This window comes from Paroedura picta, chromosome 1, assembly GCF_049243985.1.
Source record: "Paroedura picta isolate Pp20150507F chromosome 1, Ppicta_v3.0, whole genome shotgun sequence".
In the NCBI taxonomy this organism is placed as follows: Eukaryota; Metazoa; Chordata; class Lepidosauria; order Squamata; family Gekkonidae; genus Paroedura; species Paroedura picta.
In genome coordinates this window covers 162,276,081-162,294,087 of record NC_135369.1, presented here as the reverse complement: position 1 = coordinate 162,294,087, position 18,007 = coordinate 162,276,081, and the positions used below count along the sequence as shown (strand labels likewise).

Below are 18,007 nucleotides of genomic sequence, written 5' to 3'. Positions count from 1 at the left end.
CCACATTTTTCCTTCTATGTCTCAATTTTTTTAAAAAATAGTATTTTTTTCCTTTTTGATAACCGTTATTGATAACTGTTAAATCCTCTATAACCTAGAAATATTAATACGGGGTAGGCTGCAACAAAAATAACACTTCCACAGCTTAAGAAGCGCCCTTCATAACCAACAGGTTCAATAACCAAGAACATAGGAAAATAAATGTCACATAATACTATGAAGAAAAAGGAGGAAGAGGAGGAGCTGGATTTTATATATCACTTTATCTACCAGAAGGAGGCTCAAAGTGGTTTACAATCACCTTCCTTTTTCTCTTTCCACAACAGACACCCTGTGAGGTATGTAAGGCTCGGTCAGAACAGCTTTATCAGGGTTGTGGCGAGCCCAAGGTCACCCAGCTGGCTGCATGTGGAGAAGCAGGGAATCAAACCCGAATCACCAGATTAGAAGACACTGCTCTTAACCACTACACCAAGATGGCTCCAGCAAAAACATCAACAAAGAGACAAAAAGACATATGGTGATGGCAACTTCTCAGAACAAGGCATAATATTTTAATTAGAGCTCTGGTGATCAATTTACTAACAATTCTGACCATTCCTACCAGATTTCAGCAATATGCAGAGGCGGAAACATGGAGGGCCATTTGATAACATCTAGCTTGGTCAATCATAAATTAGTGAAGCATATGGTTGAGGGGGCATATTTGCTATGCCTCCCTGCCACCCTTTTGCCTCTTAGTTCACCCCTTCTGGCCCCTTACCTGTTAACCCCCCCTCCAGTCAATCTCGGCAGGGAGTAGTACCCCAGGTGAGCCTCCCAGGATGTAGGACTGGCCACTTTGAGAACCACTGCTCTAAGGCACTATTTAACAGACCCACAATCTATTACACTCTAATAACATCAAGTATAAAGGAAAATATTAATATGTCAATTAAGCACATCCACGTATGTACTTCTTACCTAAAACAAATAAATGAGCATGCTCACTGAACTACAGAATGCTGATAACTGCTCAGGCATTATAGAGAACAACAACCTATTAGTTGAGTCCTTGACTTCAGCGGTCTCATGCTATTGCTCTACAAATGCAGAAAATTGCCCAGAAGTTTAACTTCCCAGGGGTACCTTTGGAACCCACAGTGTGTACCCTTAAGATGTAACTTAAGTACAAACAAGCCACTCTAAGATAAATCTCTCATACAGGTGAGAGTATGAATACTACATAGTATTAAAAAGATCAAAAGAAGTTAACAGATTGATGATGCAACAGTGCCCATGTAGCTGGCTGCCAATTATGTAACAACTGGCAATACTGTCAATGCCAATCTGATAGAAAAATTACTGCCACCCTTGTACGTGAAATACAAATGACCTAGTGACTCAGTGTCTTGCAGACTGGCATTTTATAGATTGACATATCAGATTAAAGTACCTGTTAAAACTATCCCTTAATTGTTTTGCATTATATTTCAGCCTGCTAATGTTTACATCCTTTCCCCACCTTAGATAAGGTAGGATGCAACCCTTGGAGGGGTGTGAGTGAATAGGACTCAATGACACCACTGACTACTAAACTCTCTTTTATGTTCACAGCTTCTCCTCCCCCCTTATCTTCTTCCCTTACAAATACAGTTGTGCTTCTGAAACTCTCAAATATAGCAATTTGCAGATTAAGAAGACAATAATTCATTCTAGCCTCATTAGTTACCTACCGGTACTATCCAAATGCGTAGCTCACCCTTATTAACTCTCTCTCTCTGAGTCAATATGGATAGAAATGGGCTACATGATTTCACTTTAGTGCAAGTACTTTATAAAGACTTTCACTAACTGGATCCAGTATATGATTCCTCATTACTTAGGGTAGGAACAAGACATATCTGTTAAACAAGCTACCAAGCCTGAAAGCAGATACCCTATATAATCGCATATAAGCCTAGTTTTTCAGCACCTTTTTCACACTGAAAGGCCCTCCTCGGCTTATAAGCAGGTATATACGGTAATTGAAATAAAAGCCTGCTCCAGCCAGCCAATCGTTGCTCTGGCAGCTTGTAGGACATCAGCGGTTTGGCTGAGGGACTCTGATCTTTCTTTTTCCTTTCGCCTTCACTTCCTCTTCTTAATAACTTCTTCCAAACGATTGTTTTGGTTTCTGTGGGTGAAAAATAGGGTACTAAACCCAGCAGCTATTCATCTGCTTGACTTTTCTGTATTTGTGTGTGGGGGGAGGCTGGATGGGAGAGGCTGTGATGATTGAGCATTTCTCACCTACGGCTTATATGCGAGTCAACAAGTTTGCCCAGATTTTGTGATAAAATTGGATGCCTCGGCTTATATGCAGGCTGGCTTATATGCGAGTATATATGGTAATTATTTTAAGATTTTGAATCAGCCTTGTCAGAAAGTTCCACACACACACCAATCTCTCTGGTCATCTAATGCAGGTGACCCCTGAGGTAGACCTGCCTGTTCAGAGCAGAGGGATAATATCAATCTTGATTAAACATCCAAATTCAGATACGGTTTCCCACTCAAAGACATTCTACATTTCTATTTAAAATTCTTCTGAAAAAAACTCATTTTGTCAGTGGGGTTGTTGAAATGAGATTTGTGTGGAAGGAAACGAATCACACTAAAACATAACTTCTACATAAACCCTTTGACAATGCAACCCTATGCAGAACTACTCCGGTGTAAGTCTGCTAGAAGCTGGAGCAACTCTGCCTAGCACTGCGCTGTTAATTATCATGAGGGGTCATGGAAACTGATACATAACAAAATGGCACATCTTCAAGAATGAATTAAGCGACTGGGCCAAAGCCGAAAGGACACTCGGTTGTGGAGGTAACTGGAGGTGAAAAGACAGTCCGATGCTTTAAAGATTTTTATTCCATAGGAACCTGGAACGTCAGATCCATGAATCAAGGCAAGCTGGACATGGTTAAACAAGAGATGACAAGATTGAACATTGACATTTTAGAAATAAGTGAACTAAAATGGACAGGAATGGGTGAATTTAATTCAGATGACCACCAGGTATACTACTGTGGACAAGAATCTCACAGAAGAAATGGAGTAGCCTTCATAATCAATAAGAGAGTAGGAATAGCAGTCGGGATACAATCCCCAAAATGACAGAATGATCTCAGTTCAAATCCAAGGCAAACCATTCAACATCACAGTAATCCAGGTCTATGCCCCAACCACTGCTGCTGAAGAGGATGAAGTTGACCAGTTCTATGAAGCTCTATAACACTTTCTAGAAGCAACACCAAAAAATGATGTGCTTATCATCATGGGGGATTGGGATGCTAAAGTAGGAAGCCAAAAGACAACCGGGATTACAGGCCAGTTTGGCCTTGGAGTACAAAATGAAGCAGGGCACAGGCTGGTAGAATTTTGTCAAGAGAATACAATGGTCATAGCAAACACTCTTTTCCAACAACCCAAGAGACGACTCTACACATGGACATCACCAGACGGTCAACACAGAAATCAGATTGACTATGTGCTCTGCAGCCAAAGATGGAGAAGTTCTATACAGTCAGTAAAAACAAGACCAGGAACTGATTGTGGTTCAGATCATCAGCTTCCTGTTGCAAAATTTAGGCTTAAATTGAAGAAAGTAGGGAAAAGCACTAGGCCATTCAGGTATGAACTAAATCATATCCCCGATGAATATACAGTAGAGGTGACAAATAGATTTAAGGGATTAGATCTGATAGACCGAGTGCCTGAAGAACTATGGACAGAGGTTCGCAACATTGTACAAGAGGTAGCAACGAAAACCATCCCAAAGAAAAAGAAATGCAAGAAATCAAATGGCTGTCTGTGGAAGCTTTACAAATAGCTAAGGAGAGAAGGGAAGTGAAAGGCAAGGGAGAAAGAGAAAGATACACCCAAATGAATGCAGAATTCTAGAGAAAAGCTAGAAGAGATAAGAATGCCTTCTTAAACGAGCAGTGCAAACAAATAGAAGAAAACCAGAGAATGGGGAGGACCAGAGATCTTTTAAAAAAAAAATTGGAGATATGAAGAGAACGTTTCATACAAACATGGGTATGATAAAGGACAAAAATGGTAGGGATCTCACAGAAGCAGAAGAGATTTTTAAAAGGTGGCAAAATTATACAGAGGAACTATAAAAGAGTGAGCTTAAGATCCCTGATAACCATGATGGAGTAATCACTGACCTGAAGCCAGACATTCTGGAATGTGAAGTCAAATGGGCCTTAGGAAGTTTGAGCAACAATAAAGCTAGTGGTGGTGACAGCATTCCAGTTGAACTATTCAAAATCTTAAAAAACGATGCAGTAAAAGTGCTACACTCAATATGCCAGCAAATTTGGAAAATTCAACAATGGCCACAGAATTGGAAAAGGTCAGTTTACATTCCAATCTCGAAGAAGGGCAATGCCAAAGAATGTTCAAACTACCGCACCATTGCACTGATTTCTCATGCGAGCAAAGTTATGCTCAAAATCCTACAAGCTAGGCTCCAGCAATATGTGGACCGAAAACTTCCAGAAGTACAGGCAGCATTTCGAAGAGGCAGAGGAACTAGAGATCAAATTGCCAACATACGCTGGATCATGGAGAAAGCTAGGGAGTTCCAGAAGAACATCTACTTCTGCTTCATTGACTATGCTAAAGCCTTTGATTGTGTGGAGCACAACTAACTGTGGCAAGTTCTTAAAGAAATGGGAATACCAGAGCATCTTATTTGTCTCTTGAGAAACCTATATGCAGGTCAAGAAGCAACAGTGAGAACCGGGCATGGAATCACTGATTGGTTCAAAATTGAGAAAGGAGTTCGGCAAGGCTGTATACTGTCGCCTTGCCTATTTAACTTGTGGGCGGAGCACAACCTGAGAAAGGCGGGATTAGATGAATCACAAATAGGGATCAAGATTGCAGGGCGAAATATCAACAACCTCAGATATGCACATGATACCACTCTAATGGCAGAAAGTGAAGAGGAACTAAAGAGCCTGTTGAGGCGGGTGAAGGAGGAAAGTGAAAAGTTGGCTTGAAACTCAACATCAAGAAAACAAAGATCATGGCATCCGGCCCTCTCAATTCCTGTCAAATAGATGGGGATGAAATGGAGATAGTGACAGATTTTATTTTCCTGGGCTCCGAGATCACTGCAGATGGGGACTGCAGCAAAGAAATTAAAAGACGCTTGCTCCTGGGGAGGAAAGCTATGGCAAATCTAGACAACATCCTAAAAAGCAGAGACATCACCCTGCCAACAAAAGTGCGTTTAGTCAAGGCTATGGTATTCCCAGTTGCAATGTATGGCTGCGAAAGTTGGACCATAAGGAAAGCCAAGCGTCAAATAATTGAGGCTTTTGAACTCTGGTGCTGGAGAAGACTCTTGCAAGTCCCTTGGACTGCAAGGCGAACAAACTGGTCAGTCCTAGAGGAGATCAGCCCTGACTGCTCCTTAGAAGGCCAGATCCTGAAGACGAAACTCAAATACTTTGGCCACCTCATGAGAAGGAAGGATTAATGCTGGGAGCAATTGAGGGCAAAAGAAGGAGGGGCCGACAGAGAATGAGGTGGCTGGATGGAGTCACTGAAGCAGTGGGTGTGAACTCAAATGGACTCTGGGGAATGGTAGAGGACAGGAAGGCCTGGAGGATCATTGTCCATGGGGTCGCGATGGGTCGGACACAACTTTGCAACAACAACTTTAGCTTTATATTTCCACTGTTATGATGGTAGTCTGAGGAAGAGTGCATGCACTCGAACGCTCACACCTTGAATAAATCTTTGTTGGTCTTAAAAGTGCCACTGGACTCCAATTAAGTTTCTCAAAAATACTAAAAGAATTATACAGGAGTCGAAGACTGTGTTGGAAACATACAGCAACGATACAAAGGGTAGTCACGTATATTGTAATACTGAAGCACAATCGCACAATGAGGTGACAAAGGAGGGGTGTGCCTGGGATTACTAAAAGACAACAAATGGCAGGAAAGAACAAATATGTGGGTGAAACGCCTACAGCCAGTGTTTGAGAGCTGCTTAGCATCCCGAGTTGTTCCAAGGAAGAAACACTTCATGAAGATAGTAACACCCAAAAAGGGAGATAGAGAGACTGACAACAGAAATTTCCCCAGATCCTCTGTATAGCAAACAGCTGAGATATGCAACAGCCATGGCACTAAAGCTCCCTTGGGAAGAGATGCCAAGGTTTGGCAAGGGAAGCAAAAATTCACTCAAGGTTTTGATCCCAAGCCAATAGCTTGGTGCAACTTCACTCCCTACCCAGCCACACTTTAGTTTGGAGGCATTGTTACACCCAGATTAGCAGGTGTCATGAACACAGAAAATCATTCAATTGGAAGATACTAAAAGGGCATGCGGTGCTATTCCCATGCAGCATGCATGATCTTTTGCACACACACACACTTTCACAAACACGCAAACACAAAAAGTTCCCTACATGTCATCCAATGCAAATCACAGTGATATACTCTAGGAAGATGAGGCTCATAATCATCATTAAAACATAAAGCATATATCTTGGAAGAACAGAGCAAGCCTCTGAAAATAAATTGTCCTGTATGACAGGTCCAGATGAACATCAAACTGGACAGATAAACACAGGGAAGCACAGAAAACCGTAATTACAGACTCCCCAAAGTCAATATCACCTGCACATAATTTTATTTTTAAAAACCCACAATCCCAGAAAAGAACTTTTGTTTCAATTTGACCAACATTTCAGCAGGCCTATTTTCTCTCTCTGTTAAGCAACGCTTCGACAGGTAAGGACAAGCCAGAGTTTCTGTTACACAACAGCAGATTCCTATGATAGACCTGATTATAATAAATGTCAGAAATGAACTTCCTCCTCAGCGCTTTTTAAAAGAGCCTCACCCTTGCCTATTGTCATTTCTAGAGCTGCTTTCAGGAGATAAAATAAAACGCTGCATGTGCACCTGCTAACGTCATTATCTCCAGTAATTTTTTTTTCAAATGAGATAGAAGATGTTTAAGCACCCCTAAATTTTACCCAGACAGACAAGGAAGGTATTTATAGGACAAAAAGGAAAGGGGGAGGAGATTGAGAAGTTGAGCCCTTCGTCTTATGTGTCTAATACAGGCCTGACAGCTAAATTCATACTGCCTTGATTACTGTTCTGATTAAATGAAAGCAAGATGTAGCCCATTAGAGACAATAACCATGACTTCAAAAATAAAAAACTGAATCCAGCACATCCCTGTTTTTTGACCCATGCCAGCCACCATACCTTAGCCTCACCTAGTCATTTTTGTCCCCAACACAAGGTGATAACTGACATCAAACTTGGCTATGGCATGAATCCAAGTAGAAAAGACAGGAAAACCTGACTTCCACAAGTCTGATTTTGAGGTCTACTGAAATCATGGTGATGCTGTGGAAGGCCGTTGAGGAACACTTCCTCTAGACTGGGGTCTGGAAAGGAGGAATGGGATTGTGCGAAGGGACAATGTAAAAGGTAATGGGATGCTAAGGTGAGCAATAAACTACAGACACAGCAGCAGCTCAGGAATGGAAGTGTCAGGTAGTCATATGTCTTGCAATAAGCCAACCTGGTAGGATGACCCGGAGAACATTTATTCAGCGACTCAAAGACCCAGGAGCAGATGAGGCAAACGTTTCCTGTGTCAGAGACACAAGATGGGCATTCTGAGGACTCGGGCAACTGGAGGAAACTCTCTGGAAGGAGAACTTCATATGGGTAGCCCTTTTGGTCTGAAGTAGCGGGAAAAAAATCCAGTGGCACCTTTAAGACCAACAACGTTTTATTCACGGTCTGAACTTTCGCATCCGGTAGGAGAAGTGAAAAGTCCCCAAACAGGAATGGGAACAGTGGTTCGTTACCACCTTATACGGAATACCCATGAAGTCATTAAGCTTTGGAACAGTCCCTTTGCCCAATTAAGTTGTCGGTGGATTTTTATTTCACTAGAATAAAAATGACTGTGCAGGTGGATCTACCCTGAGTTCTTCACTCCCATATTAAATGACAGTATTCAAGTTTTATAGCTCCTTTCCAAAGCAAAGAGAAGCTTGTCTTTTTATTCATGAGGCGACCAAACTGAATACTACTGAGGAAGAACTTATAATCAAAAGGGGTGAGGCATGCTGAAGAGATGACAGCTCATGAGCAACCTGTCCCAGCTTCTCCACTGCCCAAACAACAACAGCAGGAAAAGACTAGCAAATATATTTTTAAAAATCTTTCATGGTGCATCTTCAAAGTGACAGTAAAAAAGCTTATGGAGAAAACCTACTTGCGGAGAATGTATCTCTGTGAGGCAATATTTGCCAGAAACCTGAAGGTGCATGTACTATACCAAATCTGTTTCTTATATATCTTTGTGATATTAAACCACTTTTACACTCAGAAGTCAAATATAGACAAGTTTTATTTTTTAACTATGGGGCTGATACCTATGACAGTGCACCCGATCGACACAGACAACAGGAGAAAGTATACTTCTTTTTCAAGCCTTTTTCAAAAAACAAACAACCTGTATTAAATACAAGCAGAAATTCAGTACTGCTTGGAATTACAAACATAAATGAGGCAATATGCTTATTATTCTGATTTCTGTTGAAGGAAAAGTATACAATCTTCCAGGTGTACCCAGTAATTTCTCTAGGCAGAATGTGTAGGTGGCCAATTTCCAGCTAAATGCTGAGCAATGCTGCTAATTAATGCGATTTTTTCCCCTGGCTTGCTGCCAAAAGGCATGGAATCGAAAGCCACAGCAGGAAGTTCCTTTGGTGCTCATGGCCAGTGACGGGTGCTTATGGCTTATGAGTATGTTGGCGGAGCAGAACCTTTGAGCTGGGGAGGAAGGGACTAAAAGGTAAGGATGCTCAACCACACAGGAAGAGCTCTGCTGCCTCCTTGCACAAGTAAGTCAAAGGTTTGGTGCCTCTGACTATGGAATCTCTCCGCCACTGAATCTGTCCAACCCCTTTTAAAGACATCTACATTTGTGGCCATCACCACATCTTCTGGCAGTGGATTCCACAACTTAATTACTCCTTGTGTAAAGAAGAATTTCCTTTTGACTGTCCTGAATCTGTTGCCCTTAAATTTCATTGGGTGCACTTTTAGTATTATGAAGCCTGTCTTTGTCCTATTGCAAGCTATCAGCAATTCAGCATTTGGAACAAACAGAAAAGTTCGTGCTTCTCTTATTAATAAGCCTGTTTTCTGATTGGTGCCTCCTACCTTTTTGCAATTTTAAACACTGTCAACGCAAACAGGTTTTGCAGATTTCTGTGATTCTTTAGGGAAAACTTGTTCATACAACCATCTGAGCCCAAATCGCCTAACCTCTAGATTAGCGACCCCCAACCTGGACCACATGTGGTCCTTCGACTAACTGGAGGTGAGCCCCGAAGGACGCCTTCTCCCCCCCCCCCGGCCCTTTACTTCATCCCCCCCAGCCCTTTACAACACATTTCATTGTTGTGGCATGTCTGTATCTTATTTTGAAGGGATGTTTAAACATTACCATAGCGATCAGAGAGCGTTAGGGCAGTGGTTGAGAGTAGAGGAGTAAACTACCCCCCCCCACCGGGCCTCAGTAAAAGGCGTTGAGTGGTCCCCGGTGAGTGGTCCCCGGCATTGAGTGGTCCCCGGTGATAAAAAGGTTGGGGACCACTGCTCTAGATCACTTCGGAGCACTTGCCAAAGAGTGCCTAGATTAGTTGTCAGGATCCAATAGCTAAGCCCAGGAGCTCTAACTGGCTGAGTAGCAACAAGGAGACACAGTCCCAACATAAAATTAATCATCACAGTTACTTCAGGTATGAAAGGTGTGTAACTGGTTATTACTATTTTCCAATTCAAAAGATTTCACCACAGAGATAGGGACGTGCCATTCTGTATCTCTAGACATTAACAGTCAATGGCCGTTTTCTTCTGAATACTGGAACTTCAGGCTGTGCAGGCTGGTATTTTTCCATTTCTATGAGGAGCTCCAAAAAAATTTTCAAGGCCTAATTCTCATCTCTGGCAAGAAGTTGCCAACCAACTGGGAAGTTTCTGGCTGTCTCAAGGGGGGGGGGGGAGAAGTTCCAATGTTTATTCCCCTCATATCCCATACATGTGTTGGAAAATCTGTTCCACTATATATTTCTGGTAAGGGCTTGGAGGAGGAGCGCGTCTCATGGCTTAAGTGCCGCTCAGTGCTTAATACCCACTCAGGGCAGCTGTCCCACCCCTGAGGGCCTCCTCCTCCAACCAGCTTGCCTGTCTGTCCAGCAGCCAGCCAATCACCTTCTGTCCCCCACCCTTGACCACCCCCCTCCTCCTTCCACTTCCCTCTGAGGCTCGCAGGATGCAGATCCCTGCTGCGTGAGAGCTGCCCCTGCCAGTGAGTTCCATAACATCTCCTTGCAGCCTTTTTGGGCATTGCAGGGAGGGGGAAGTTCTTCTACTCCACCCCCCTAATCTAGTGCCCGTTGTATTCCTGAATGCAATGGGCTTGGCCCCTAGTAATTTATATGGATAAAACAAAAAATGCATTAAAGACAATACTTTTACCATTCCACAACACCTGTGTTAATGCATGCTACAGAACACTGCATGTATAATCATGCAACATGGCAGTAATACAGGAAAAGAAAGGCAGGTTAAGAGCTGGGAGAACTCTGGGCAGGCAGAAATAAGAAATGGCATGTGCGACTAAATAGCATATGATATACAACAGTGGTCCCACAGGCCAGTGAACCCTTTTCAAGCAAAAGCCCTATCTTCTAAGTACAGACCAAAGATTCCCAGCCGGGGAACCCTGAGGTTATGAGAGAGCTCCCCAGGGGTTATGTGGCCTTTCCCAGAAGTTCAGATGGCCACTGATATCACTAGACATCACTGGAACCTGCTTCGCCTATTCCTCTATAGGCGACTGACTGACTGGATGGTTCCCACATCTTACTTCTGCACCTATTTCTCTGAAGGAGCATGTCACTACTTCCTGGGTTCCTTGGTCAAAAGGTTGAAAAAGGCTGGCACAGACTAATAATATTATCTCTCCTTTTGTAGCTAAAGCAAGACTCTATTCTCTTTCTTTGAGACCTCTTTTAGGAAGTACAATGACAAAAATGACAATACCAAACTAATATCTAAATTCCTAACATGAACTGGGGGTAGGGAGAAATTTGCTGGGCGACAACCACTACAGGAAAAACTGCCGAAATCTATCATGGACACCCAATTTAATTCAGCTGATAAACTATATATGCATATAGAGTAGGGGTAGTCATCCTGTGGTCCTCCAGATGTCCATGGACTACAATTCCCATGAGCCCCTACCAGCAAATGCTGGCAGGGGCTCATGGGAATTGTAGTCCATGGACATCTGGAGGACCACAGGTTGACTACTCCTGATATAGAGGATGAAATGCTTGCACATAAGATAAATGGATAAAAATCACCTCTACATGGAAGATCTTGAAGTCAGTCCCATACACCTTCATCTCCTCTGGGAAATCTTCATACGCATTCACGTAAGGAATGTGACCATCCATTACCAGCCTGAGTTGAAGGGGTAAAAGTAAAATCAATATGTACAGAGTGATTTAAATGAACACACACAGCAAGTCTTACAATAACAAAGCAAAAACAGCAAAGTAAGTGACTGACAGTGCCCATCCTAAGCAGAGTTACACCCTTCTCATTTCAACAAAATCAATGGCCTTAGGATGGGCATGGCGAAATCTCCAATTATTGCCAGGAAGAAAAGCAAATACAAAAGACAACTGGTTGGAAATTGGCACTGTTCATACTCTGCCTTAAGTGCACTAGTGTGAAGTATTACATTATTGTACCATGTACTTTTGGGGCAAAGCTGTGCAGAAATATCCATTTAGATGTAGATGTATGTACTTCCTGTCCATTCTGAATAATGAGAATGTCACAGCACTACTTTAAGAGGCGATAACAGAAAACGGAGGCAGCTACACACTTGTTAATACATAGTGTGGCCTCCTTGCTGACCAAGGGGGAAGTTCCTTAGGCCCCAAGGTGAAGGGAAAACAAAACCAACTTTCCTCAGGACACAGGCAAGCTGAACACCCAGGCACCTTTACATGACAATGAATATTAAGGCGTGTTATTTCAACAGCAAAAATCAGCAAGTAGATTAATTTATTCAGTGTATATGGGGAAACAGAATTGGGTAACACATTTTAAAGTATGCATAAAACAGGAATGACTCAAGCGTCAGGATGGATATTCTTGAGCTCCACAATGGAGCAATTAATTAGTAACATGGCTGTCCAATAAATCTAGTGACAAAGTAATAAGGTAGATGAGTCCCAAGTTTTCTCATTTCAAAGATAACAAAGGTCTTAACAAAAACTTCTAAGGCTGACTATAACACGTCATTCATTCATTCATTCATTCATTCATTCATTCATTCATTCATTCATTCATTCATTCATTCATTCATTCATTCATATTCTAACTTTTATACCACTGCTCTCAAAGACTCACAGCAGTTTACAATAAAATAATAAAATAAAACAACCCAACCTGTAAAATCCCCAACACATTAAGGTAAAGGTATCCCCTGTGCAAACACCGAGTCATGTCTGACCCTTGGGGTGACGCCCGTTAGCGTTTTCATGGCAGACTCAATAAAGGGTGGTTTGCCAGTGCCTTCCCCAGTAATTACTGTTTACCCCCCCCCCCCAGCAAGCTGGGTACTCATTTTACCCACCTCAGAAGGATGGAAGGCTGAGTCAACCTTGAGCCGGCTGCTGGGATTGAACTCCCAGCCTCATGGGCAGAGCTTTCAGACTGCATGTCTGCTGCCTTAGCACTCTGCACCACAAGAGGCTCTTCCTCCCCAAAACATTAAAAGATGGCTATTCACTGGAGTTAACTCCCCATCTCCCTTCTCCTATACAGCTACAGTCAGGAGCTCTTTCATTAGGAGCGAGGGTCCTGATCTCACTAGTTCTAGGGGATCCCCTGATACTAACTCCGGGACCTCAGCCCTGCCTCAAACATACATCTGGCGGAAAAGCTCCGTCTTGCAGGCCCTCCAGAAAGCTGATAACTCCGGCAGGGCCCTTAGTTCTTCCAGGAACTCATTCCACCAGGTTGGGGCCAGGGCCAAAAAGGCCCTGGCCCTAGTTGAGGCCAGGTGAATGTCCCGGGGGCCTGAGATGACCAACAGATTCATACCCACGGAGTGGAGTGCCGTGTGGGGGGCATATTATGTAATTTACTATAAAATGTAAGGAGTTATGGTTAATCATCCAACACAGAAAATATATCTTAAACTAGGGACAAAGTCCGCTGCATTCAGGAATACAACGGCCGCTAGATTGGGGGGATGGGGTAGAAGAACTCTACAGATGGCCTCTCCGTCCCCCAGGACTTAGAAATGTCATTATGGAACCTAAAACTCGTAACATTTCTTTTTTATTCATTTTACATTTTAACTCTAGCCTATCCTACCCTGCAAGCAGGCTAAGGGCAGTGTACAAGTGTCAACAAACAACTAACTGGTGGGTTAGGAACTTAAAAGTCACAAAATGTAGCCAAGACACAATTTCGAAAGCAGCGTTAGTAGCTATTCATAGAAAGGCTCATAATTTTGGATATAATTATCTTCCTAATGCCATTTTTAATTATGCATCCATAAACGGTAATGACTGGGGAAGGCACTGGCAAACCACCCCGTATTGAGTCTGCCATGAAAATGCTGGAGGGCGTCACCCCAAGGGTCAGACATGACCCGGTGCTTGCACAGGGGATACCTTTACCTTTACCTTTAAGTGACCTAAGATGTGGATCTGCCCTTTAAAAGTACTCAGAAACCTCAATTGGTACAGAATGCTGCAGCCAACATGTTGTCTCGAATAAGTGGTAGGGACATATCAGTCCAGTCTTGGTGCAACATACTGTTCTGACCTTCAAAGCCCTTATTTGTTTTGGGGAACAGCACACTGGAAGGGCTGCATAATCCCTTATGGTTATCTTTGGAAGCCATGCTTCAGTACCCCCACTAGACAGGCAGCAACTGGGGAGAGGGCCTTCTCAGTCATGACACCAAAGCTCTGGAACTCTCCCCCTGGGAGATTTGTCTGTCTACTTCTGTTGCCACCTTCCACCAACAGATGAAGACTTTTTTGCTTGGCATTCCCTCAATGATCCCTCCTTCCTAACCAGTATTTTAATGTTTTCTATATATTTTAACTTGTTTTTTTAAGTTGTTTTAGTGACATACGTTTGGAAGCGGTACTGATTTTAATTCTATTTTATCCTATTCTTAACTGCCAATTAGAGTGTCATCTGGACCGATTCCAATAGCCCAATGTGTGGGGAAGAGTTTTCAAATTGTGTACCACCACAATTGTTGGGGATTGCTTTTAAGATTCTTATTAATGTGTTATATGGTTTTATGTTGGACTAGTAATCAAGCCCGCTGCAGCTAAATGCAGCGGGCACTAGACCACGGAGCTTCCGCAGCCGCGCAGAGCGCGGCTGCCGGGGCTCCGTGTGTCAGGGGGCTGACGCTGCGAGAGGCGCTTTGCGCCTCTCGCAGCATCAGCCTGCCAGGCAGGGAGCCCCCGGCAGCCGCACGGCCTCTCACCGCTTTGGACCGCCGGGCAGGGAGCCCCCGGCAGCCGCTCTCTGCGCGGCTGCCGGGGGTTCCCTTTGCGGGCGGGCTGAAGCGGCGAGAGGCGCTTTGCGCCTCTCACCGCTTCATCCCGCCGGGCAGGGAGCCCCTGGCAGCCGCGCAGAGAGCGGCTGCCGGGGGCTCCCTTGCCGGCGGCCTGACGCGTCGGAGGCGCTTTGCACCTCCCGACGCGTCAGGCCACCCTCAAGGAAGCAACTGCGAGCCGCGCTTCGCGTGGCTCACCGTTACTTCCTTCAGCAGCCTAGGAATCGGCCGGGCCAATCGGCAGGTGCTTCGGCCGATGGTCTGTCAGGAGGAAGGGGCCAATTAGGCCCCTTCCTCATCACGGACAAAGCCCTTATAAATGAATAAATATATAAACAAATGAATAAAGACAGCCCTTGTAAAGGCAGCTTGGTGTAGTGGTTAGGAGCGTGGATATCTAATCTGGCGAGCTGGGTTCAATTCCGCACTCCCCCACATGCAGCCAGCTGGGTGACCTTCGGCTTGTCACAGCACTGATAAAGCTGTTCTGACCAAGCAGTGATATCTGGGCTCTCACAGCCTCACCCACCTCACAGGGTGTCTGTTGTGGGGAGAGGAAAGGGAAGCTGAATATAAGCCGCTCTGAGACTCTTTTGGGTAGAGAAAAGCAGCCTATAAGAACCAACTCTTCTTCTTCAGAAAAGTAGGACATTAATTTTGTAAATAAATAAATAACCAAATCAGAGTGTGGCAAATCTTAGTCACTAACATTTCATTCAGACAAATACACAGAGCCGTATTTGAAAGCAGAAGTTAAGGTGGTCTTAATACTGATTCACAAGATATTGTTCTCACCTTAAGAGATCAGATAATGTAATGGATTCCCTCAGCCATAGCAATGCCATATAGCAGAAAGCCAGGGTCATTGGCATTGTCATGGTCACATGTCCTTTCCTCTTGTTCCGTAAATATGCACTCCCATCTACTGATCCAGACCAGTTGGACATTTCTGTGGAAAAAGTGTACGAAACTTACAAAGTACACAGGCTACACCAGACTTATACTATATATTAATATTAAATATATAATAAAGGGAAAGCAATAACTGAGAACGTTCTTATTTTGATAAAAGAGATGGAAGAAAATAATGCTGAGACAAATATATTAAACCACCCACTATGGGTCATGGCTTAATCTTCTTCCATCTCAAAAGACTTGTATAAAACAAACCATTTAATGGCTGGAATCGTATGGCTCTTCATTCAGCATCCGCAAATCGTCTGACAATCCCCGGCCCCAGAGAAGCCCCACCGGCCTTGACCAGGGCCAGGGCTTTTTATACATAGGTAGCATTTAGTCTGTACAATGCTCAGCATTTCTAACCCCATGCCAGGAAAGGTACACCTGTGGCTTGTTCAAAAAAGGGCATGCAATTGATGTCCTAGCTAACAGTGTAATCCCATGCAGTATTATCCCTAATCATTGGGCATAGACTTTACAGATTAATACTCATTAATGGTACCTAACTTGTCACACAAAATCCTGAGGGCTGCCAATTCGTTTTGTTATATTAAATGCTATTTGCGCTTCATATTTCCTATAGAAATACTTTGATATGTACATACATGCTGATTTGATATAACATAATAAAATATTAATGATGGAGCTGCTATTAATATGAGTTGGCTGAGGGAGGGCAGAATAGAAGTCTAAGGCAGTGGTCCCCAACCTTTTTATCACCGGGGACCACTCAACGCCTTTTACTGAGGCCCGGTGGGGGGTAGTTTACTCCTCTACTCTCAACCACTGCCCTAGCGCTCTCTTATCGCTATGGTAATGTTTAAACATCCCTTCAAAATAAGATACAGACACGCCACAACAATGAAGGGTGTTGTAAAGGGCTGGGGGGGATGAAGTAAAGGGCCGGGGGGGGGGGAGAAGGCGTCCTTCGGGGCCCACCTCCAATTAGTCGAAGGACCACATGTGGTCCACGGCCCACAGGTTGGGGATCGCTAGTCTAAGGGATAGATGGATGGATAAATATTTTTATTGTGTTAAATCAAACATAAATATGCCAAACATTCTATGCCACCTTTCCACCAATGCAACTTACAACATACATTAAAATAATAATCACTCAGTTTCATAATCTTAAAGTACAAACAAAATACCCCAGCAAAATCCACTGCCCTTTTGTTTCTCAACAAAACACCTGATAACAGTTAGTGAAAGCAGTTTCTAGTGTGTGATTCCTAAAAACCCAGTAGGAAACACTAGAGCTGCTCTGAATGGCTATTGTGCATATGTGAGTCATTGAACAAAATATCTGAATCTCAAGTATGGTAATCCCTTTCAGTCATCAGTTTTGCCCTTTTCATGTAGAGGCTGAGCCTTAAGAGTACTTGTGATGGAAACTCTATTGCTAGCTCCATATTCTGCCCAGTTTACAATAATCCTTGTATTCTATTTATAGCCATCGTGTTAACATGGAAGCTTTCATTTTATTTGGTTGAGATTACACGGGACATATCAGACAGTCAGCACTAAACCCAACACGACGTACAATTTAAGACATGTCATAGCAATCAACACATTAAAAAGGCTTCCCAAGCAATGTTTGTATACTGCCTCCAATGGAGGGGTTCATCCTACCAACTTGGATAACAATAATCCAGTGGTTCTCAATCTGGGGGTCGGGACCACTTTGCGGGTCGAACAACCCTTTCAAAGGGGTCGCGGCAGGGCAAGCAACTTGGCCGGGGAAGGGGGTATCCACACAACAGCCTTGAGGGGTAGATCGAGAAGCAGAAAAGAGAGAGATCGGCATGGTGGGACAAGAGGCAGAACTGAACTGAGAAACCCCAGAAAAAAACCTATTTATGTACAGTCATAAACAATGGATCTTCATGCCATGGGTCAGTTTCGGCTTAATTTCTGTGAAAGAACACTTGCATAATTTTATGGTTGGGGGTCACCACAACATGAGGAACTATGTTAAAGGGACGTGGCATTAGGCAGGTAGTGAACCACTGCAATAATCAAACAGTCAGTACCACCAGAAAAATCTCTTTAAAACCCCAAACACCACATCATGCCATAGTGTTGCAGAAATGAGTGTTTACTGGGTGCCGATCACCAACCACAGTGATACTGCACAAAACACCCTACCTTGAGCCTTACAGAGAAGCCTGCACAAAACCAGTTCTAGGGCAGGGGTGCTCTTAAAACAACTTATTCAAAACACGTAAAAAGGGAGATCATACATTGTGTCAAACAGCAAGCAGTGAATTTTGCTAGAACCTACACAACACAACAGTCCCCACGCACCTTTCCTCACCAAGTAATAAGTTTTCAATCCTCCTGTCTA

General features: G+C 43.4%; 1 protein-coding gene across 1 annotated transcript in view; it reads right to left on the bottom strand.

Annotated features, from left to right (window-relative positions):
- Nucleotides 1–18,007, bottom strand: part of TAF1B (TATA-box binding protein associated factor, RNA polymerase I subunit B) — a 59,840-nt gene that overhangs the window by 21,837 nt on the left and 19,996 nt on the right. The window contains exons 7-8 of the mRNA XM_077310522.1: nucleotides 15,496–15,649; nucleotides 11,459–11,558 (exon numbers count right to left, since the gene is read on the bottom strand). Coding sequence (XP_077166637.1) covers nucleotides 11,459–11,558; nucleotides 15,496–15,649 — 254 coding nt within the window. The remainder of the gene's footprint in view (nucleotides 1–11,458; nucleotides 11,559–15,495; nucleotides 15,650–18,007) is intronic.